The 22,845-nt window shown below is 44.7% G+C and overlaps 2 protein-coding genes across 2 annotated transcripts; both read right to left on the reverse strand.

Moving 5' to 3' along the window:
* Positions 1-8,604: 8,604 nt before the first annotated feature.
* Positions 8,605-9,533, reverse strand: LOC133367682 (olfactory receptor 5V1-like). Its single transcript, XM_061591779.1, is given in 2 exon segments — positions 8,605-8,792; positions 8,795-9,533. Coding segments are annotated over 2 exon segments (927 nt in total).
* Positions 9,534-19,454: 9,921 nt separating this feature from the next.
* Positions 19,455-22,341, reverse strand: LOC133367683 (olfactory receptor 5F1-like). The gene is made up of 2 exons (XM_061591780.1): positions 22,254-22,341; positions 19,455-20,447 (listed from the first exon to the last, which is right to left on the reverse strand). Exon 2 carries the CDS (start codon positions 20,394-20,396, stop codon positions 19,455-19,457), a length of 942 nt encoding a protein of 313 aa, XP_061447764.1. The 5' UTR covers positions 20,397-20,447; positions 22,254-22,341.
* Between the last annotated feature and the right edge of the window lie 504 nt (positions 22,342-22,845).

Below are 22,845 nucleotides of genomic sequence, written 5' to 3' on the forward strand. Positions count from 1 at the left end.
TCAGCTGATCCAGGCGAAGCCTGCTTGCAGCTATAGGGCAACCAAACCTTGCCAGAGCCTGGGGCTGCCCTGTGCCAGGCCCCAGCTCCGGCCACACCCTGAAGATGTGTAGGGGGTCCAACCCGCATCACCGCCCCCCAGAGCCGTGAAACTCCGAGCGGATGAGGCACGTTGGCCCCAAAAGCGGCCTGTGTTCTGCCCCCCCGGGCCGTATAGCCCAGAGCTGCAGGCCCCGGGACCGCCAATCACCCCAAAGGTGCCTAAAGGTGTCACCTAGCTGCCCTTTCCCTTTTAACCTTTCCCCCGCACTTCCTTGCCACAAAAGGGGGACAAGCCTCTGCTTAGTCTCCCCTTGCCCCACACCCGATAAGAATCCGGTGCACACCCCTCTGCAGGTCCATTAGGAAGATGTCATTGCCCTCGTCAGTCAAGTGCACGCCATCTGGCCTAAACAACTCCAGCCTATCTTGCTTGATCTCTGGGTGGTGTAGACAGAACCCCCCAGGCCCTTCATGGCCCTCTGAATCTGCCTATTAACCTTTTTCCAAGCCCTGTCCATTCCCCATGGGCCATCAGCCCAATTCCACGTCCTGCGCGGCGGGATGTCGGACCATACCAAGTGCACCCCAGGCCAGCGCAGCGCAATGGCCTGGAGGTCACTACATGCCTGTTCGATTAGGGCTTTGCCCCTCAACAGACCCAAATCATTACCTCCCAGGTGGATGACCAGCACTTGGGGCACTGCCCAGTCCACAGCCGACCGGAACAAGGTAGGCAGGAGGCCGTCCCAACGCATCCCCCGTCGTCCCAGCCACCGCACTGAGGCCCACTGACTGAGCCCCAGCTGCGTTCCAATGTGGGACTTCACCGCCCTGCGGCCTGCCCAGAAGATCATGCTGTGGCCGCAGAGGAGGATGCTCACTTGTTCCGATCTTTCCAAGCAGCCTGCCAAAATTGACAATATTGCCATTAGCTGCTGGCCTCATGCATCTCCATTAGTGGTCTAACGTACGTCTTATATGCATCCGACGACCACCTGCCCACTGCCTGCAGCTGCCCTTTGGAAAAACCCAGGTGGGCAGCGGTGGAAGCTGCACCTATTCGGAAGGAGTGTGTCCCGAACTTGCGGGCATCCACACCTAGCCGCTGGAGTGCTATCTTAGCCACCGACCAAAATTGGTAGTTGGTAAGGGGCTGGAGGTCCCTGTGCCTGAACAGGTACCCTGGCTGCAGCCCGCGGGCTGCCAGAAAAATGCATAGGGCCCTGACCAGGCAGAGCTCCTCCTGTTGGCATGGGGATAACACAATCAGGTGACCCTTTTGGCGTTGGTCCATCTTTGACTGCCTGAGTCGCAGGCGGGCCCCCCCTGCCTCCCAGCTGAGATCAGAAACCTGGAGGGCCTGGAGGGAGCTATCCGTCTTAGAACCTGCCACCACCTCCCCTATTCAGAAGGCCCCGAAGAACAAGGTGAGGGCCGCAGCATGGTATAGCAGTGCCTCAAAATGGGAAGAACATAGCACCCTCCACTGTCCCCGCAGACCCAACAGTAACTCTGGGGAAAAGGGGGCGCGCGCATCAGGTGTGTGCGGGTGCTCACGGGACCACCCTTCCAGCATCCGGCGTACCCTAAAGTCACCGGAGTAGTCCTGAAAGCCCCGTGCTTTCCCTAGGAAGGATAGACCTGAGAGCTTACCTCTGATGGTCCTGACTGAAAGCCCCCTCCGCTTCCCTTCCACGCAGAACTCCATAAGATGCTCCACGGGGATGGGCCACTCCTGGGTGTAGCCTCTGGACTCCCTGAAGGTTGCCAGGTCCCTACCTGCCCCCTGGTAGCTGGCCAAAGTGCTGGGTGCCACAGAAAGGCTTATGGCCCGTTCTGATTCGGTCCTCCAATCTCCCATAGCGCTGGGGGTACCACGTCCGGCTGAGCCCTTGCCCACGGTGCCAGCTGGTGAAATCTCTCCATCTGGTTCCATGATAGAGCATCAGCAATGCTATTATCAATACCCGGGACATGGCGCGCAAGGAACTGTATATTATAGCGGAGACATTGGAGCACAAACACTCGAACCAAACGCATAACATTGGGATTTCTAGAGGACAGGGTGTTGATGACATGTACCGTGGGGAGGTTGTCGCACCAAAAATGGACTGAGGAATTGCCTAGTTTGTCCGGCCAAAGGTGTACGGCCACGACAATGGGGAAGAACTCCAGAAGGGTCAGGTCTCTGGTTAGGCCAGCCTGCGCCCAATTCTGTGGCCAGCTGCCATGACACCATGAGTCATGGAAAATGACCCCAAAACCGCAGGAACCTGAGGCGTCGGAGCTCACCTGTAGCTCCGCTTCCAACAGGCGATCTTTTCTCCATAAGGAAACCCCATTGAATTCCCGCAGGAAGGTGGACCAAACTGCCAGGTCCTCCCGGAGAGCGGCTGTAACACGTGTGTGATGGTGGGGGCGTGATAGGCCCGCCATGGCATCGTACACGTGGTGCAAGAATGCACGCCCGGGTGCTACCACCCTGCATGCAAAGTTCAAATGTCCTGCCAGCTGTTGAAGTGTGGCCAATGTCACCTTCTTCGCCCCAACCACCTCTGAGATTTTCCTCTTAAGGGCCCCCAGCTTATCCCGCGGGAGCCTACAGCATTGGGCCACTGTATCGATCTCTATGCCCAGGAAAGTGAGGGTAGTGGACGGGCCCTCAGTTTTCTCAGCCGCAAGGGGAACACCCAGTTCCCCCGCCATCCCTGCGAACTGCTCCATAAATGCCTGACAGGCACCCGAGTCTGCAGGGCCCGCAAACAAGAAGTCATCCAAATAGTGCACCACTGATTGCCGGCCTGCCCGTCTCCTGACTGCCCACTCCAAGAAAGAGCTGAAGCGCTCAAAAACCGAGCATGAGATGGAGCAGCCCATAGGCAATGCCCTATCCACATAGTATTTGCCCATGAAGGCAAAGCCTAACAGCTCAAAGTCCCGTGGGTGCACAGGGAGGAGACGGAAGGCAGATTTGATGTCACACTTTCCCATGAGGGCGGCCATCCCGCAGTCCCTAACCATACGAACCGCACAGTCGAATGACGTGTAGTGGACAGAGCAGAGGTCTGATGGGATGAAGTCATTTACTGACCCACCCTGGGGAAAGGACAGGTGGTGTATAAGGTGAAATTCGCCTGGTGCCTTCTTCGGAACAAGGCCCAGCGGGGAAACTCTGAGTGAAGGGATGGGTGGTGCCGCAAAGGGGCCCAGCACGCGGACTGCCATGACCTCCTTCCTAACTTTTTCCCCCACGACCGATTCCATACCCGCCACTGATTTTAGGTTGCGGGACATGAAGGGGTGCCTGGGACCCAAATAGGGAATCTGGAAACCCTCTGTAAAGCCCTGTAGCAAAAATTGGGCGTCTTGGACTCGGGGGTAACAGCAGAGCAAGTGCTGGAGTTCGGAGAGTTTAACTGGACTGGGGCTCCTTTCCTTGAGCTGCGCTAGCAGCTCCCGGTCTCCTTGCGCCAGGTGAGTCCCTGTTCCCACCTCTGAAAGGGTGGCCCCTGGGGCAGGCAGCGCAGGAATGCGGGCCCCCGCATATTGCGCACTCATATCGGAACCTGCAGGGGTTACGACCACAGCAGCCTCGGGAGCTGAACTCCCAGCAGAACAGGTGGGGTTGAACCCCCTGCCCCGCAGGCCCGCGGGAAGGAGCTGCTGCTGCCTGGCAGGCCAGGAGGTGGCCGCTGTCCGTTCTATCCCCGGCTATGGGCTTGGAGTGTGACATAAACTGTAGCCACAGGTCCGTTTCCTTTTTGTCCCAGGGGAGGGAGGTATCAAAGGCCGCCCTCATACGAAACGATTCATCATAGGCGAGCCATGCTGCCCGCTGGAACTCGGAGTAGCCCCGATATATAATATTGAGGTATTTAATCAGAATAGGGCCCCTCTGTGGCTGTTTCTGCATCACCACCCCCATGTATGTCAGAAATGCAGGCAACCAATTAGCCCAAGAGTGTTCAATGCGCCGCCTCTTGGGCTTGTCAGGTTCTGCCTCTTCGCCCTTATCCTTCTCCCTCCTCACTGGTTCCCTGTACAGAAGTGAGAATAAGTCGACGTACTCTCCCTTCCAAATTTTTTCTTTTGTAGCAGGCAGCAGGTGAAAGCCCAGTGGGGCTGATGTCTCCCCGAAAGGTGTAGCCCCTTCTCTCATTGAGGCCAGAGGGTCAGTGTCCTCTGCTGGGGACCAGGAGGGCTGAGCCCCCACTCCCATCCCGCCCCCATGGTGATCCTTGCTTGCCCATAACGCTCGGTTTCAGCTGGTGGGGAAAAGGGCCAGTATGGGAACCCCCACGGGGGCCAGCCCCACTGGGGCTGCCCCTGTTGTTGTGCTGCCCAGGGAGACTCACCCCCTATGTTGTCCGCTGAAGGCCCATGCCTGGGCTCTGGTCCTGGGGCTGCATGTCCTGCTTCTGCTCCGGGCGCTCTTGCTGCAGCCCCACTAGGCCCTGCCTCCAGCGCATCCAGTCGCGCTAAGATAGAAGTAATAGCTGCAGAGTTAGCCCCGCCAACTGGACGTTGCACTTTCTCCCGGGGCCGCTTGGGGGGTGGTTCCTTTGTTCTCCTAGTTGCCGGCTGGGCAGGGCCCCTCTCCAGGGCTTCTAACCTAGCCAGTATAGTGGTCCATGGTATGCCTTCCCCTTGTCCCCCATCCTCCGCAGCAGGGGGTGGGCGTCTACCCTGTGCCCTGGGGGCCCTTCCCTTCCCTTTTGGCCCACCTTGGCCTTTTTTGGGTGGCATCCTGAGCTAGAGTGTAGCCGGGTCTATCCTTACTAATGACCCCCCAAGTCCTATGTCCGTTGCGGAAGCAAGAGGGGGGGCCAGTACCCTCACAGTCCAGGTGGACCGTGTCCCCTACTTGATCCAGTCCCCTGCCTATGGCCCCCTTTATCTCACCCCAACAATCCTGACCACCTGGGCCGTTAAGCAACAAATGGGGTGGTGGTGTGCAAGCTGGTGCCGGGACCCACTCAATCCAGTCCCCTGCCTATGGGCCCCTTGCAAGATGGGGCTGGGACCCACTCAATCCAGTCCCCTGGCTATGGGCCCCTTTATCTCACCCAACAATCCTGGCCACCTGGGCCCTAAGCGGCACAATGGGGGTGTTGTGCAAGATGGGGCTGGGACCCACTCCCTTGCTATGGGGTGGGTGAGGGGCTAAAAACCTTCCCACAAGGGGCCCCTGGGAAGTAATTAAAGAAAAAGAACGCGGCCACAAGGCCGCCTCGCCTGATCCGCCACTGCCGCTAGGCCGGAGGGCTCTCTCCGCCACTGGATGGCCGCTGGATGGCCGCTGGATGGCCGCTGGATGGCCGCTGGATGGCCGCTGTCGCCGCACCTCCGCTACTGGACGGCCGATGGCCTAGGGCTCTCTCCGCTTCCCCACCGGGGCCTCCCACAGGCTGCACCTCCGCAGCTGCCTAGGGCTCACCACTGCCCCAGCCGCGCCGCACAGTGATAGAGCCGTGCCGACCGCTCCTGGCCGTCGGCGCCACCGCACCAAGGCCTGGCCCGCAGGAGCCCGAAGGAGCCGCGTGCGTCGACGGGCGATTTGAGCCGCATCGCACTGCCGATGCAGGAGCCTCCGTTTGAAAATGCCACCAAAATTTGCAGTGAGGGTGGGCGGCTGGCGGTACGGCCTTAAATGGCTGTCTGCCGCCCCGCCCCGTCGCTGCGTGCTATGTGAGCGCGCGAGCGCGCTGCAAGCATGCCTCCCTCACAAAGATGGCGGCTCGGCTGCGGCCACAAAACTCGTCCTTTCGCCGGTAAGTCCCGGCGTCGAACGGGGGTTCTCTTAATCAATAGGCAGGGGAATTGCAATAATTGACTTTTATATGGTTTGAAAGCTAGGTAATTTAAAAAAAATAGCTTAAGCAATCAATACCCAAACCCACTTTAAAAATATATATTAAGAAAATAACCATCTGAAAAGTGGGATAAAAATACAGTATGTGAATAAACAAAGAAGTAAGCAAACACATACATAAATTGCAAAATAGTGGAAAGATTCAGCTAAGGCTAATTTCCATTGATTTCAATGGAATAAGTTTAAGCTTAAGGTGCTTAATTTTCCCTTGGGGATTGAAGGAACTTAAAGTTATTTAATATTGGCTGGTGTTTGCTCATTATTTTGAATACAAAGACCAGTGTGTCTTTAAGTTTTAAAAATGAAATATTAAATAGAAGTGGAGCTCTGCAGCAAAAGGTGTTCTGTATCTTAAAAGTTGTGCAGGAAAAAGGGAGAATTCCACCTTGTGTTTTTTCCCATTACAGCGTTTCAAGAACACCTGCACTTGGCTGACTTTCTCTTCTCCTAAAGATACAGGATCAGTCTCAGGCCATGAACCTGGCAACCCTAGTGCGGAGTGCTTCTGTGCAGGGTTCTAGCCACTCCATTATACCCCCTCCACTCCCAGTTTTCCTTCTCTCTCTCTCTCCCCAGCAATCAGTCCACATTCTGTACCAGCTGTGCATGCTCTGTCATCATTGGGGTTTTTTTGGGGGGGTGTTCTACACAAGCATCTCAAGATGATGTACAATCAAAATTCCAAAAAAGTTAAACATATAAAAAGCTAATATACTAAAACAAAACAAAAACAATACTAAATAGATCCCATGGCAGAGACCCATTAGAACAAGAGTGTCTTGTTTCTGCAAGGTGCAGATTGTGGACGCCTTCCCTGTTTCAAAGAACAGGGGCAGCCACACTGAGAGCACTGCTCTGAGTTACCATGGAGTGCCTTCTGTTATCTATGCAACTTGCCAGAGAAACTCTCCCAAAAGCTGCAGTGACTTACTAGGTATATAAGGGACAACTCTTTGATGTCTAAGAGCAGCTTGCCCAGAGTAAACCAGGAAGTGACCTATCAAGACAATGAGATGGTTCTTTCTATGCATACAGTATAGAGTGCCTTGCAAAGTATCAGACCCCTGACCAATGCTCTCATACTACTGAATTACAAGTAGTACACTGTAATTTCGTTCCTTCCTTCAACTTAACTTTGCTGTTGCCACCTTGTGGATATCTCACCAGTGCTACCATCAACAAGCAGCCTTTCCCAACTGTTGTGTTCCCATATGTTGTTGGACAACAACTCCCATCAGCCCCAGACAGTATGACCAATGGTCAGGAATGATGGCAATTTTAGACCAGCAACATCTGGGGACTAAAAGGTTGGGAAAGGCTGCTTTAAAGAAAAGATATAGAATTTTTAAGGGAATAGCTTATGGGTCTCTAATGAACTGCTCCTCTCCAGACCCCCCATGAACAGCATACTCATGCCCCTTGTAGAAGTGAACTGTCATTTGGGACCTGAAGAGGGACAGTAATTGTGTCCTGGGAGCTTCCACAGCACAGGGGTTAAATACTTATGCAAGCAACGTGTTTCAGTTTTTTGTTACTTACAAACATTTCCCAACATAAAACCAGTCACCTTACAGTAATTGAATATGAGTTTCAGTGTTTCAAAATAAAATATCATACGGAACGAAATTACAATGTACCACTTGTAATTCAATAATAAGAGAGCATTGGTCAGGGGTCTGATGACTTTTGCAAGGCACTGTATCTCTGTCCTCCTGTTCCATCCACTCCATTATGTTTCTATCTAGTTATCACTTTCCCTCACTCTCTCAATATTCCATGCCATTGTTTTTATGAGACTGGCTTTTTCCTACAGATTTTTCACACATTCATTCCTTGGGGATACTTCTGGTCTCCCAATAACTTTCTCTCGTGCATCAGTGGTGCAGCTTTGGCTACATAAATATGAGCACAGGAGGACTCGATTCAGTATTGGTAGATAGATCTATCAATTTCTAATTATATTGCAGTGGTAACATAGACTAAGTGGGACAATTGAGGTTATTCTCTTTATTACATGTATTTCACAATTCAAAATAAGAGGAAAAATAAATGAGAATGTACATGCTGATCATCTTGTTTGGTCACTTGCGCTAGTCTGGATGAACAAAATGGTTTTAAGGAGGGTGTGTTAATTTAACTGCATTTGGCCCTCCCCAGAGAATTTTGTTTGCAAATCTTCTCTTAATCTTTCCATACACACACCAAATAGATACTTTGTGACTTTTCTGCACTAGTCCCTTAGATTCTGCTTTGCTTTCAGATGTCAAATATTACTTTAGTACCAAAAAGTACTAAAAATATAGTATTAAACTGCAGTTTGTGATATTTTTAACATATGGAACAGATTTCTTTTTAAAAAAAATCAGTGAATGTTATCCAGACAAATCATTCTCAGAGCAGACCCACTGAAATTAATGGACTTAAAGTTTATTATTCTTATTATTTCAGTGTGTCGACTCTGTGTATGACTTACAACAGCTGTAACCAATGTGATGCCTTCCTGATGTTCTTAAGATTGTGATTCCCATCAGCAGGCAGAATAGCCAATGATCAGGGATGATGGAAGGTGTAATCCAACAACATCTAGAGAGTACCACATTGGCTATTCATGACTTAAGATATCATCTAATGTCTTTTAAGCCAATCTAATCTTGTGGTGGATCTCAACCTTTCAAGATCCTGTTCCCATACCTATAACCTGCTCTTCGCAAGTGCTCTCTGAAGTGCCCCCTGCACTTCCTTGTTCCTGAAGCTATAAATCAGAGGGTTGAGCATTGGGGTAATGATGGCATACAGCACAGAAACAATGTGGTCCTGTTCCATGGAATGAGTGGAAGAGGGCCATATGTAGGTATAAATGATAGTGCCATAGAAGATACCACAGTGAGGTGGGAAGCACAGGTGGAGAATGCCTTGATCCTACCACGAGCTGTGCGGATTTTGAGGACTGAGGAGACAATGATGGTATAGGAGAGAAGGGTCAGGCTGAATGGCACAATGATAACACACCCAGAAATGGTGAAGGTTACCAGCTGGCTGACAAATGTGTCAGAGCAAGAGAGTTGCAGAAGGGGAGGTATGTCGCAGAAGAAGTGGTCAATCTTATTGGAGTGGCAGAAATTTAGGGAAAAGACCATTGCTGTGTTGACAATGGAATTGAAGTTGCCAATAGCCCATGAAATTACCAGCAGACTCCTACGTATTGGTGGGCTCATGAGCAGGGAGTAGCGCAGTGGGTGGCAGATAGCTGCATAATGGTCATACGTCATGGCTGAGAGGAGCACACATTCTGTGCCTCCCAATGTAACAAGGAAATACATCTGGAGTACACACCCTACAAAGGAGATTGTCTTGTCTCCCAACAAGAGGTCCCACAGCATCTTAGGGACTGTAGTGGAAGTATAGCAGATATCAACAAAAGAAAGGTTGCCCAGGAGGAAGTACATGGGCGTTTGGAGGCATTGGTCTGCCTGGCTCAATGCGATGATGGCCACATTCCCTGTCGAAGTTAAGATATAGACTAACAAGCCAATGGCAAAGAAAAGAGACAGATTCTTTGTATAAATAGAGAAACCCATGAGGACAAACTCTGTGACGCTTGTTGTATTCTCTCTTCCCATAGACTTGAAGGTGTCCATCTTCAATCAAGATAGTGGGGCTTCTTATGTGGAAGGGGGGTCACAGCACTTTGACCTGTTAATGCTGGTAGTTTCATAAATAAGAAGCAGTGAGTCAGTTAGTATGTTTGTAAATCAGCTTTTATTGTTCACCTCCAGTCATGATTGCAACTTCACAAGCAGGCAGCAGGTCTAGGCCAGAGCAGAAGTTACACCATCATTCATTAGTAGACCACTGGCCAATTTCCAGTGGAACACCTAGCTTCTTTTGGTTGTTAGGATTATTGCAAAGAATCTTGGACCCTGAACTTAAGACATTAATTTTGTTCTTAAGCAACAGTGCATACTGACTTAACAGATAATAGTTATGCCTTAATTTTAAAGATTTTGAGTACCCGCTCTTGCCATGTACATGTAATATATACTGATAAACCATAAGGATTATAGTAAAAAAAGAAAAGAAAAGTGGGCCATTCAAGGATGAAACCTGACTACGCTAGTCTAGGCAAGATGCCCACTGCTCTTTCAGTAAATTGAAATTCTATTCAGCTAGACAGCTTCATGTGATCATATGATAACAAAAATGAAAAGAGAGTGAATCATATCCAACATTAGACATACCCAGAGACTCGTTGAAATCAACTTCAGTCCATTGATTTCAATGGGTCTATTCGGAGTAGGTAATGTTGGATATATCCCAGGGAAAGGCAATAAACTAATGAGAGCATTAAATACAGAATTCTCCCACGGGATTAAAAGTATAAATGCTAAATAAATCAGGAAAGATGATTGTAGTATGATTTTTCACAACTACTTTAGAAATCCATACATATAAAGTAAACCCATTAAAAACTACAGATCTTTAAACTAGAAATACCAGGAATAATTAAAGATGTATAAAATAAACAAAAACAATTCATGATACCAGGTTCAATAAGTAAATCTCAGTATTAGACAGCCATGTCTAATTTCTCTTTCTTTACCAGGATGCTAAAGGGCAAATGCAGTGACAGCTCATTACTTTGATATGGTACTCTCGACTGGGGATCCCCCCAGTATTGTTCATATCCATGCCACCCCTATGATATAAAATAACAAACTTTCCTCTTGGGGCACTGCATTTTCCAAATGTGTAAGCAGAAATATTTATGGTATAATTCATTTAACAAAAAAGTAATACATTACAGGAATCATACTTGAAAGTTTGTATACTTCTGAAAACGATTGAAAAAAAATAGAATTTAGAGTGCCTCACATTCTTTTATATGCAAGGCACTGATAGATATTTATCTTCTTCCTCCAACAGTCGATGCTTTATAGATGCCATGCCCAACATAACTCGCATATAAAATTTTCTACTTTTGGGATTTTCTGGGGGCCAAAAATTTCAGGTTTTACACTTTGTGACCTTCCTAGCAATGCACCTGATTGTCCTGATTGGAAATCTTCTGATTATTACCCTGGTAGCTGTCAGCAGTCACCTGCACACCCCAATGTATTTCTTTCTTGTCAACTTATCAATCCTCGACCTTGGCTCAACCTCTGTCATCATTCCAAAGTCCATGGTCAATTCTCTCATGAACTCAACCTGGATTTCGTATTCTGAATGTGTCACACAAATGCTTTTATTTATTTCTTTTCTGTCATCAGATCTCTTCCTCCTCACTGTCATGGCCTATGACCGCTATGTGGCCATTTGTTACCCACTACACTACACTTCTGTGATGAAGTGGGGAAGGTGCATCCAGATGGCAGGTGGAACATTGATGGCAGGTTTTCTTAATGATGCTTTGCACACCGGTACTGTTTTTTCAATGCCCTTCTGCTCCAACGTCATCAATCAGTTTTTCTGTGAAATCCCACATGTTGTGAAGATCACCTGCTCCAATTCATACCTCAATGAAATCTGGGCTCTCCTTTTTAGTGCAATATTAAGTCTTGGATGCTTCATGTTCATTGTCATGTCCTATGCACAGATTTTTACTACAGTGTTAAGAATGCCCTCCATGGCAAACAGGTGGAAAGCCTTCTCTACTTGCATTCCCCACATCACAGTTGTCTCCATATTATTTGGCACTGGCCTGTTTACCCACCTTTTACCAACTTCTAACTCTCCATACAATCTGGATGAAGTGCTTGCTGTGTTATATACTGTGGTGCCTCCAATGATGAACCCAATAATCTATAGCATAAGGAGCAAAGATGTCAAAGCTGCCTTGTGGAATTTGCTTGGTTTTACTCTTGGCAAGAAGCATAAGAAGAAGCATCTCGTTTGCCTATAAACCTGTTCTTTTTACATATTGTGATACAGCTGAATTTTTAAAATAACTGGATCCATCTCAGATAGCAGCTTTCTTATATTAATTGTTTTCTATAACAATTATTATTGTTATTGTTATATCCTACCCTTCCTCCCAGTAGGTGCCCTTTGTCATATTAAAACCCTTTAGGTTTAAAGGGGATATATCTTGTAACTGGCAGGAAGTAAAGAGAGAAGCCTCTCTCTGTAATTCTGTCCCCTGGCTCTGGTAGGTCCACCAGGCAAAGGCATTTTTATTTAGACACACTTTTGCACCATAAGGTGATTTGTAAATCTGTTGTAATTCATTTTAGCTGCTTGTTTTGTTGGTTTCATCAATGTTTTATCTGCCTTTTTATAGTGTTCTTTTGATTTGTATTATATTGCTGTTTTGTTGTATTTTATTATATTTTATTGCATTTGCATTCCTGCTGTTAACCACTTTGGGCACCAATTGGTGGAAATATGAAATACACACTTAATAAATGAATAAGAAATGAGTAAATACAACTTTATTGTTTGAAATCATAGACCACCACAATATAAATAAATACATGTTTTAATTTATTTAAGCCTTCTGTCATCAGCACAACAGACTCATTCAGTTTGATGCTTGTTTTTTTATTGTAGCACTATTTCCCAATGAATGTTATTTACTGTTTGTTTCACTTGTTGAAAAATGGTGATTTGTCACATATGTAGGGATGAAAAGATCTGTCAATTTCTGTTCTCTTAATTCCTCATTATTCTAATCTTAAATTCAGTTCTTCGGATTTCTGCAGCAATTTGTGATTTTGTAAAAAAGTGCTCATGAAAATTGTTCAGCATTCTCGGTGAATTTCTCACAATACATTATTGTATGCAGTTTTGACTAGTGTACACATTTTTGCAAGAAATTTATCCTAATAAAATGCATGTTTTTGTATGTTATGTTTATCAATATATTCATTTTTGTGCACATTTCCCCCTAATATATGTATTTTTGTAAGCATTGCTTGGTTGGAGAACAGCAGACCCTTGTTCCCCACACAGAGTTCCCTGGGAAGAGGGATTGGCTAATAATCCACTCTGAGTATGGTAACTCTGTGAAGGGAATAGGGGTCTCCTAACAACTCTCAGTGCCCTTAACAAACTACAATTCTCAAGATTCTTTTGGGGATGCCATGACTCTTTAAAGTGGTATGATACTGTTTTAGGTATATCGTGCAGAAGGAGCTTTACTCAGAGTAGTCCCATTGAAGTTAATAGGCATAAGTAACTTAAATTCATTAATTTTAATTGGTCAAATTTGAGTAGAAATTAGTTGGATATAATCCATAATGTCACTTATGTGAAAGATAATAACATTTGTTTAAACAGGCCCACCAGACATGTAATTTTATTATATATATTTGTTTTAAGATAATTGATGTTACCTATATGTTGCTTAGGGATGGAAAGATCTGCCAGTATTGGTTCTCTCCATTTCTCATTTTTCCAATCTTAAATTCAGTTCTCCACACCTCTGCAACAATTTGTGATTTTTTGAAAAAAAATCCTTATGAATATTCTCCAGCATTTTAGTGTTAATTTTTTCTAATAAACACATTATTGTAGTCAGTTTGGGCTAATGTACATATTTTTGAAGCCATTTCTTTTCATATATTGCATTGTTGCATGTTATTTTCACTCATTTCCTTTTTTATGCACTCTTTCCCTAATATATTCATTGTTGTAAACATTTTTTGGTTGGCGAACTGCATTGCAAAATTTGCATAAGTGCAAATTTCCAAGGATGCCTGTATTTTGTTTCTCATATTGTTTTGGAAAGTGTGAATTTAATAGATTCAGCTTGAAATGCAAACTGAATAGAATTCTCACCCACGCCAATGTTGATAAATGTTATGTCTGTTATTTTAAAAAATTATTTTATTTATATTTCATTATGAATATTTTCTATTTTTGTAAACTACTCAGATTTCCCCCAAAATTAATTATATTAATTAGTTTACAAGAATATAATTATTGTTAATTAAATAAATACATAAATAATATATTTTATTTCATAGCTAATTCAAATGAAAAATGTGGATCAATTTTACAGATTTATTCCCAAATGGTTTGGTGGGGTCACCACATTGCCAATTCCTTTTATACTGCCAGTGTTGATGCTTTATAATCCCATTGAATTAAGATCCATAAGGACAGCACACACTTTAGAAAGTTCTCCCTTTAAAGATGTAACTGATTTTACCAGTTGTTTACTTAGGGTACTATGCAAACCAATATCCACTGGAGGAAGCGAGTTAGGATCTGGCAGATCTCCAGTTCAGCTGGCTGGTTCCTGGCTCAGCTGGGCTATGCTGGTATATGGGCTATGCTTATCCTGGCTCATCTGGAAATATGCCATCTTAATTTGTTCATCCCAGCTCAGCCAGGAACCAGCTGGCTGAGTCTGAGTTCTGCTAGATCCTCACTCGGTCATCCTGCTGGAGCTTGGCTCAGCAGGCTGAACTGAAACTGGTGTACTTATGCCGGCATAAGTTGAAAAGGAAAATAAAAGTATTCAAGGGGAGTGGCAGGGGAAGAACCTGGGGGGGAGGGTTACACTGACTCCAGGATTAATTCTGCCGGTTAAGATTAAACAGGTATAAAGTTGACAAGATCCAAACCCCATTCAGTGTGGGGCTACTACCAGCTGAGCTGGTTCAAGCCTGTCAGAGGGAAAACAAGCCTGTAAAATGGAGCTTGATTCACACCAATGTAAGTTGTATTGGATTGCCAGGTCCTGTGACTGAGGAAATTTCTAGCCACTCCCCCTTTGCCCTTGCTGCTCCCAAATCAGCTCTGGAATGTTAAGGGACCCTTTGAAGAAGATTTAAGGGCCATGGAGGCACGAGGAGCAAGGAGGAATCACCAAGACCTGCCTCCCTTCCTGTTCCATTGACAAATTCCTTCCATCAGTACAGCTACCTCAGTTGGATACCATCCAATATAATTCATATTTAATTCTATAACATTTTTTGTATGTCGTCACACTCTCACTTGTGGGAGGCAGGCTGTGGCACCAGGACAGCAGGCAAGCAAGGTGAGGGGGTGAGGGAAGCAAAGATGACAGGCAAGTGAGTGGGTGAGTGGGGGCATTGAGCAGGTGAGCAGGGGGATGAGTGGGCAAGTGAACAGGGGTGGGTGAGCAAGAAGGGAGAAGGCAAGCATGGAGGAAGTTGGGAAGTTAGGGGTGGGCAGTCAAGCAAGTGGGGAGGCAGCTGATGGTAGCAGGGGCAGCGAGCAAGCAGATGGCAGCAACAATGCAGGAAGCAGGGAAATGGTTGAAGTGGGGGAGCAGTAGCCTTGGCAGGCAGGAAGCCAGTAAGATGCCTAAACAGGGTGTTGGCAAGTGCCTGGGAGGCATTTTGGGAATTGCCTGGGGTTGGGAGATGTTTGGGGAGTTGTCTGGAGGTGGGTGTCCTGCCCAAACCCACTAAAGTCAAATACAAACAAGGAGGTGAGCTTTTCTTTAGTAGATTTAATAGAAAGTTGCAGTTCAGAGCACTTCGTGAATCAGCTTACAGGTTACACAGAATTCAGCAACTTTACTAGGAGTAAGTAGAGACACAACTATATTGTGCTAAGATGTCATCACAACAACTAGTGACAACCCCCTACTTGTTGAAACCTAATGTCACTGTTGAGAATGCATGGGCACACTAACACTCCTCTTTAGAGGGGCCATGAACTTGCTGACACAACCCCTTCCATGTATGAAGTGAGGGCGGCTGCTCTGTCTCTGTCTTAAATTGCATTTTTGTATTACATTTTGAATTCTATGGAATGCAAACTATAACACAATACAATATAAGCTATAATAGAAGCAATAAAAGTACAATGAAAAATCATTCAGCATCTAGCACAGCACGTTACAATTGCTAGAGCAGTTGGAAACATCAGTAAGTGGTCCACCAAGACCATCAGTAATTTTGAAGTGGTCCATGGGGAAATAAGTTTGGGAACTACTGGGCTAAGTAAAAGCTACTTCATTTAGTGTCTATTGTTTGCATTCTATGAAGATATCATGGGATCTCTAATCCCAGCTACAGTATGGCCACAGTCATCTTGTTACTCTGTCTGATGATTGTATTCATTTTCACCCATTTACCTTAAGGTACCTTGCTGGTTATTCTAGAAAGGTGAGTTTTTATTATGAGACACACAATTTTGCTTTGCACTGTCACAGTGATGCTTCATAGCCCTAACTCTAACCCTGACCCTTGATGAACAGACGGAAGTGTCACTATGCAATATAGTAGGGGCACTTTGAAAATACACACACGAGTTTCCAGTCAACTTGCTTAATTTCCCTCCATTGATTTATTTTAAAGGTTAGTTTTTGAATCTCTACCAAGATTGTTTATTAGTTCAGAGCTATCATTCAAATATTACCACCTCTTTCCCAAATGTGTCATCTTTCATGTCACAGTAGCAATTCCAAGAATCCAACCTCAATTCCAAGAATCCAAGTCTCACACCTCAGATCCATGATATGAAAAGCTACATCTGCTGAAATTCTGACCCTAGGACAGTTGCAGCCAACTTTCAGCATCATCTGGTGGCAGATAGCATTGTTCCTACTTAATCAGTTAAGAGGAACTTACAGGTAATCAATGAGCTTCCTTTCTGCAGGTTCCTTCAAATAGAGGGATAGAAGAGGAAGACTTCTTGATTAGAGTATCCAGTCAGACTATTCTCCTGGTTCACAAAATTTACTATCATAGTTAGGATACTATCTGAGTTTCCCTAATGCTGTCTTGAGTGTTTATGGTACCATTTTCTCTTTTACTTTCCCTATTGTGGTGAGTCCCATTTCAAAGACAGTGTTCCTGTAGTTACCTGCTTTGCGAGACTTGGGGGCAGCTCCAGCCAGGTCATCTTCTGTGCAATTGATCTAGATGGATCACAGCACTTTTACAAAAGAACTGGACACCCTCTATTTCACATCAATAATGGCTGGCAGACTCTGACTGAATCTCTCCTCAGCCGTCTTCTCCTGAGATTTCCATTCAGCCATGCATTATACTTGCGGTTATGCTAAATGGACATCTACTTCAAAGCACTCTGACCCAATGGAAATATCGTGAGAAAGGTAATATTATTGATACCCAATATGTTTTGTATTTTGTTCTGCAGTAATCCTGGCACATTAGTAACCTCACTTAGTCAACAGAAGCCATTAAAGTTGGGAGATCAGAGAACTAGTTCAGTGGCAACATGCTCCTCTAGGAGGTACCACTTGGGACTTATGAAACATATGTGTCCTTTCATCTCTCTGGAAACAAGCAAGCAAACAAAGCTGCCCCTCCCACAGCAGCAGTATCTGGAGCTGATATCCTAAGTGGATAAGGTTAGGATGTGGAATTCTTACTTGGGTTCAAACCTCATCAATGTCAAGTGTCCATACTATGATCTTGGGCAAATCCCCTTAGCTCAGCCAAAAGCAGTCAAACAGAATAACCAGTTTTATGGGGTTCTTGTGAAGGATAAGAAGAACATTTATAAAGTCCTTTAAACATGCCAACCAACACATAAAATACTATATCCAGAATTCTCTTTTAAAGTTTAGTTTTGCACATCTCTCAGCTTTCATCAAATCCTAGAAATGTAGTGACAGGAAGTGCAACTTAGAAGGTTCAAGGAGGCTGTTAGTGATGAGGAAGTGGACTTTTCGTTTTTATTCATTTAATGTATATATTGCTTTTCCAGGGTGGGTCATACCCAACACAGTTTCCAATAAATAGATAATAAATAACACAAAACATACAATTTGTTATAAAACATGAACACATTCAAGTAGCACAAACAAAACACAAAAGAGAGACAGAGCGAGACAGAGAAGGTATAGAGAAAAATATTTTTGTTGGGAGGTGATATGATTGGTGTGCTTGGGTTGTTATATTTTATTTTTGTCTGCTGCGGGATATTCCTAATGCTATTTTTGGGCATTGTTTTGGGCCTTATTGATTTTTTAACATATTGTTATTTTATTGTTAGGTGGTTATTTTTTAAACTGTGTGTCTAAGTATATTTGAGAAGTTTTGTATTAGGCAACAAAAACTGAATAAATAACAACAAGAAAAACTGAGTTAAATATTACTAATCACTGGAGAGAAATCAGCTACAAAAATGTAAATGCTCTTATTACCTATTAAAATCCAAAAAAAGAATGGCATCCTGTTTGATAAGATTGACCCTAGGTCTAAAACGGCAGGGCTCTTATATTTTTTTCAGTGGTATGGAGAAAACCACAAATTGAATTAAAGAACTGAATTACAATACCTGTCTGACACATTTTATTTATTTGTAAATACTCCAGCCACTCTTTTTACAGAATTTGTGCATCCTCGTGACCCCCATATAATTCTGCATAGGATTTAGTACAGTTTTGGTTCTTATTGAGCATGCCTGCGCTTTCATAGACTCCAATGTTAAATTTCTTAAATTAATTGAAAATCAACCAGGCATTTTTTTAACTTTTAAACTGCAGAAGATGAAGGTCAGAATATGAGGCAAGGTCAGTAAAAGGATTACAGGTACTCTGTGAACATGGCTGATTTTTAATGAATTTAAACCAATTATGAATCCCCTGAAAGAGGAAGTCCAACAGGGGGTCTGGATTATTTTTCCTCTTGTTTTACACTTTGAACTCTGGATTCTCTCTGAGTGTTCTGAGTATTGCTATGAAAACTTAGAGAGTTGTTGAGCAAGTGTTTCTGAGTTCAGGACTATATGTTTTACAAGATTATGTTTTGAAATGGGCTTATAAGAAGCAGCAGAATGGCTTGGGGGTATTTTCAATTTCACATGGCAAAACATGAAAAATCCATGCTGGCTATAGTATACAGCCACAACTATGGCTATATAATATACACCCCACACCCCTGTGGCCTCTATAGAACCTTCTAAGAGACACTGGACCTTCCATTCAAATGCGAGTTGCAGCTGCCTAGCTATGATTTCTATCAACACCATATCAGGTACCAAAACCCCCTTCCTGCTTCCTTCAGTCTTGATCCTAAAGAGTCTGTTCAACCACTCTATTCATGCATGTGATGTAAAACCTCTTTTTAAACAGAGCTTGGAAAAGTTACTTTTTTGAACTACAACTCCCATCAGCCCCAGCTAGCATGGCCACTGGATTGGGCTGATGGGAGTTGTAGTTCAAAAAAGTAACTTTTCCAAGCTTTGGATAGTGATCTTATCCACTTCCCAGATCTTAGTAAGAGACTTCTAACATGGGTTTTTTTTATTCTTTTGCTGAGTTTTTATTTCTTCTTCTTTCCTTGGTTAGCTGCAGCAGGGAATAACTGACACTTTGGTAACAGCTCAGCGAGTACAGCAATAAAATGATATTAAAATTGCTCCTCTCCCTCCCTCTTCGCTCCTTACTGAGCATTTAACAATATCCTCACATCTCAGTTTGAGAGTAGTAGTAATATTTTAGCCAATATATTTGCTCAGGAGAATTCAGTATTTTTACTTTGGACAGCGAGCCAAATAATAAATGAAAAAATAAAACATCATTAACTGGTTATTCTGATGTTTCACAATTTAATGCAATCTCTGACTAGGTTATGGTGAGAAAGTCTGACCTTTCAAAGTGCACAATGTCCTTTCTTTCCAAGAACATTCAGAAATGCAGCCTGTATTTCCTTGTTCTTGAAGCTGTAGATGAGAGGGTTTAGTAAGGGAGTGATGATAGTATACAACAGAGAGATCAGGCGGTCCTGCTCCATGGAGTGCCAGGAAGAAGGACGCATGTAGGTGAAGATGGCTGTGCTGTAGAAGATGCTCACCACAGTAAGGTGGGAGGCACAGGTAGAGAATGTCTTGATCCTACCTTGGGCTGAATGAATTTTGAGTACAGCTGAGACAATGAGGATGTAGGAGAGGACAATCAAGGAGACTGTTGTTATCATGATGCTGCCAGAGATTATAAAAGTCATCAGCTCAGCTAGGGAGGTATCCGAGCAGGAAAGATGCAGGACAGGTGGGATGTCACAAAAAAAATGGACAATCTTATTGGAACCACAGAACCTTAGGGAGAAGACAAAGGCTGTGTTGATGATGGCATTGAGATGGCCAATGGTCCACGAAGCTGTCAAAAGCCACTTGCAGACTGACTGGCTCATGTACAAAGTGTAGCGCAGTGGGTGGCAGATGGCAGCATAACGGTCATATGCCATAACAGAGAGCAAGGCAGTTTCTGTGGCAGCTGTGGTTAGAAAGAAGTACATTTGGAGCACACAGCCAGTAAAGGAGATGGTCTTGTCCACTGACAGGAGGTCCCACAACATCTTTGGCATGGTGGTAGTGATGTAGCAGATCTCAGTAAATGACAGGTTGCTCAGCAAGAAGTACATGGGAGTGTGGAGGTGCTGATCAGTCTGTATCAAAGTAATGATGGTTAGATTCCCTGTCAAGGTGAGTACATAGATCAACAGTCCTATTGCAAAGAGGAGGCTCTGGAGTTTAGGATCATCTGACAGTCCCAAAAGGATGAATTCTTTCAGAGTTGTTTGGTTTTTTCTTTCCATTTTGCTATTGATTTCTGTCTTCAGATGGGACTCCTCAGAGGGCTTCCATCACTGCATAAAGAGTTGTACATAAGAAGGGGGGTTAAGTATTGACAACTGTTCAGTAGGGCTTGGATGTCTGACAAATCTACTCATAAAATGCTGAGTGGCTTTGATTGTACCTAAGAAAAATGGCTATCAGAACAACTCCATGGATGATTTTTAATCATATTGAAGGATTGACTAATTGTAAGATCTAGATAGATCCCAGAGAGAGAGAGATTGGCTAGCAAATTATCAAATGTCCCTTTCCTGTAACAAGTGACCTGGCTCGTTTGTGCCATTTGGAACAATTTGTTCTACAGGAGTCTGGTCTCTCTCTTTGCTTGTGGTCCACGATTATCTAGTGTGCTGCTCTATGAGGTTCTGAAAGTAGGAAGTAGGAAGCCAATTCTCTCTGACTAAGGTTCTTTCCATCATGCCTGTCAATTATGTGGAGACAGATCACTGTTCTACTGGTGCTAGATCAAGTCTAGAGTAACACCAAATAGGAACTCTGTTCCCTCCTTCCATTTGAGAAGACCTAACAATCCAGGAATTTGGTTTCAGAGTTGCTCCACTCTTTCCCTTTGGTTTCAAGGATCTTCAGAACCCCAGTGTGTCTGACCTTCAGAGAGCTCCTGATGAGCCCTTCCCCTTTGAGCTTGGGAGTCCTGTTCATCACTAAATCGTGTTCTGTTTTGTTTATCTGCTGTACTGCTAAGTCCAGCTTATTCACTCTCCATCTTTTCCTTCTCTCTGTAACTTGCTACTGAGGTAATTGGCCCCAGATGTTATCCTATTTTTCTCTCTGTCTTCCCACTTTCCCTCTGAGGTGATGCATGCCACTGCTGCTTCTCAAAGTCTCCTCTTATTTCCTCCCTCGGTTCTCCTCCCTTTACTTTCGCCTTGTCCTTGGCACTTCCTTCACTCCCCCCTCTCTATCCCCCCTACCAACAACTCTCTCTTCCCTTTTAGGACCTGTCCAGATGTGTATTGGCTTCCGTCATGTCATGGAGTCACCTTCCCACTTCTGGTCTGTCCTGACCGGTTCCCAATTGAGACACAAGATTAAAGGAGAAGTAGGCCATTTGTTTCAATGCTGTTCCTCTATATTTCAATTAGAGATAGCAAATACATATTGATATACATATCACAATATTCATTACAATATGTGTATTGATAGAATCCCATAATTTCCAGAGTAAACATCTTTATGTGGCGCAATATCAAACAGATTAGATTGATTAACAAAAGAGATTTGATCTATGAAATTTCCTTTCTCCACATAAATTATCTCTCTCAGCAAAAGGATTATCAGATTAATTGGGCATAGTCTACCTCAGATAATCTAAGGCTATCAGTCATCCCATGTGCCATCAGTAGCCAACGTGGTTCCTTGCATATTTCTTTGGAGTACAACACCAGTCATCCCTGACTTATTGGCTTTGTTGGTTGGGGCTGATGGGAGTTACAATCCAACAACAACTGGAGGGCACCTTGTTGGCTATCCCTGACATGTTCTATTTTATCGTAGATAATTTAAGTCCCATTTAAGTTCATATTATGAAAGTGACAGCTCCTACATACACTTTAAAGCTACATATTATTGCAGCATCTCATCGACCCAAACTGATTCCAATATCACGAACAACCTGGGAGCCCTTAGCACAGTTACACCTCCAGCACATTTTACTCTGTTCCTGCTTCAGTTCAGATATATAGAAAGTAAAACTATAGGAAGCTGACTTATACCGAGTCAGATCATTGGCCTATGTAACTCTGTATTGTCTATGGTGACTCTCCAGGATTTCAGAAAGGGGGCATTCCTGGCCTTACCTGGAGATGCTGGACATTGAGCCTGAGTCATTTTGCATGCAAAGCAAGGTCTCTACTACTGAGCCCTTCCCATGTCGAAGATCAGGGTATAGCCAAATCTGTATCTGTTCCTTATGTGCCGCTTTTCTCTGCTTCATTCCTCCCAGGCTGCTGTATGCATCTGTTTCTTAAGAACATAAGAACAAGGCTTCATTGAAAACATAAGAACCCTGTTGGATCAGGCCAAACACCTATCTAGTTCAGCACCTGTCATCAGAGAGGCCAACCAGATGCACACACACTCTCACCCTCACTCGCACACATTCCCCATTAAAAAAAGCTGATAACAAATACAAGAAACTGGGAGAGTGGCTGGCATCGCCCAGAGTGGCTGGATAGCCAGCCAGATGGGCGACTAAGAAATTCAATAAATAAATAAATAAGAAAGGGAGAAGAAAACACCTATAAGAAGAGTCTTCTGGATCAGGCCAGTGGCCCATCTACTCCAGTATCCAGTTCTCATAGTGGCCAACCACATACCCATGGGAAGCCTGTAAGCAGGACCAGAGCACAAGAGCACTCCCTGCTCCTGCAGATCCCAGTAACTGGTATT

Source organism: Rhineura floridana, chromosome 11, assembly GCF_030035675.1.
Source record: "Rhineura floridana isolate rRhiFlo1 chromosome 11, rRhiFlo1.hap2, whole genome shotgun sequence".
Lineage (NCBI taxonomy): Eukaryota > Metazoa > Chordata > Lepidosauria > Squamata > Rhineuridae > Rhineura > Rhineura floridana.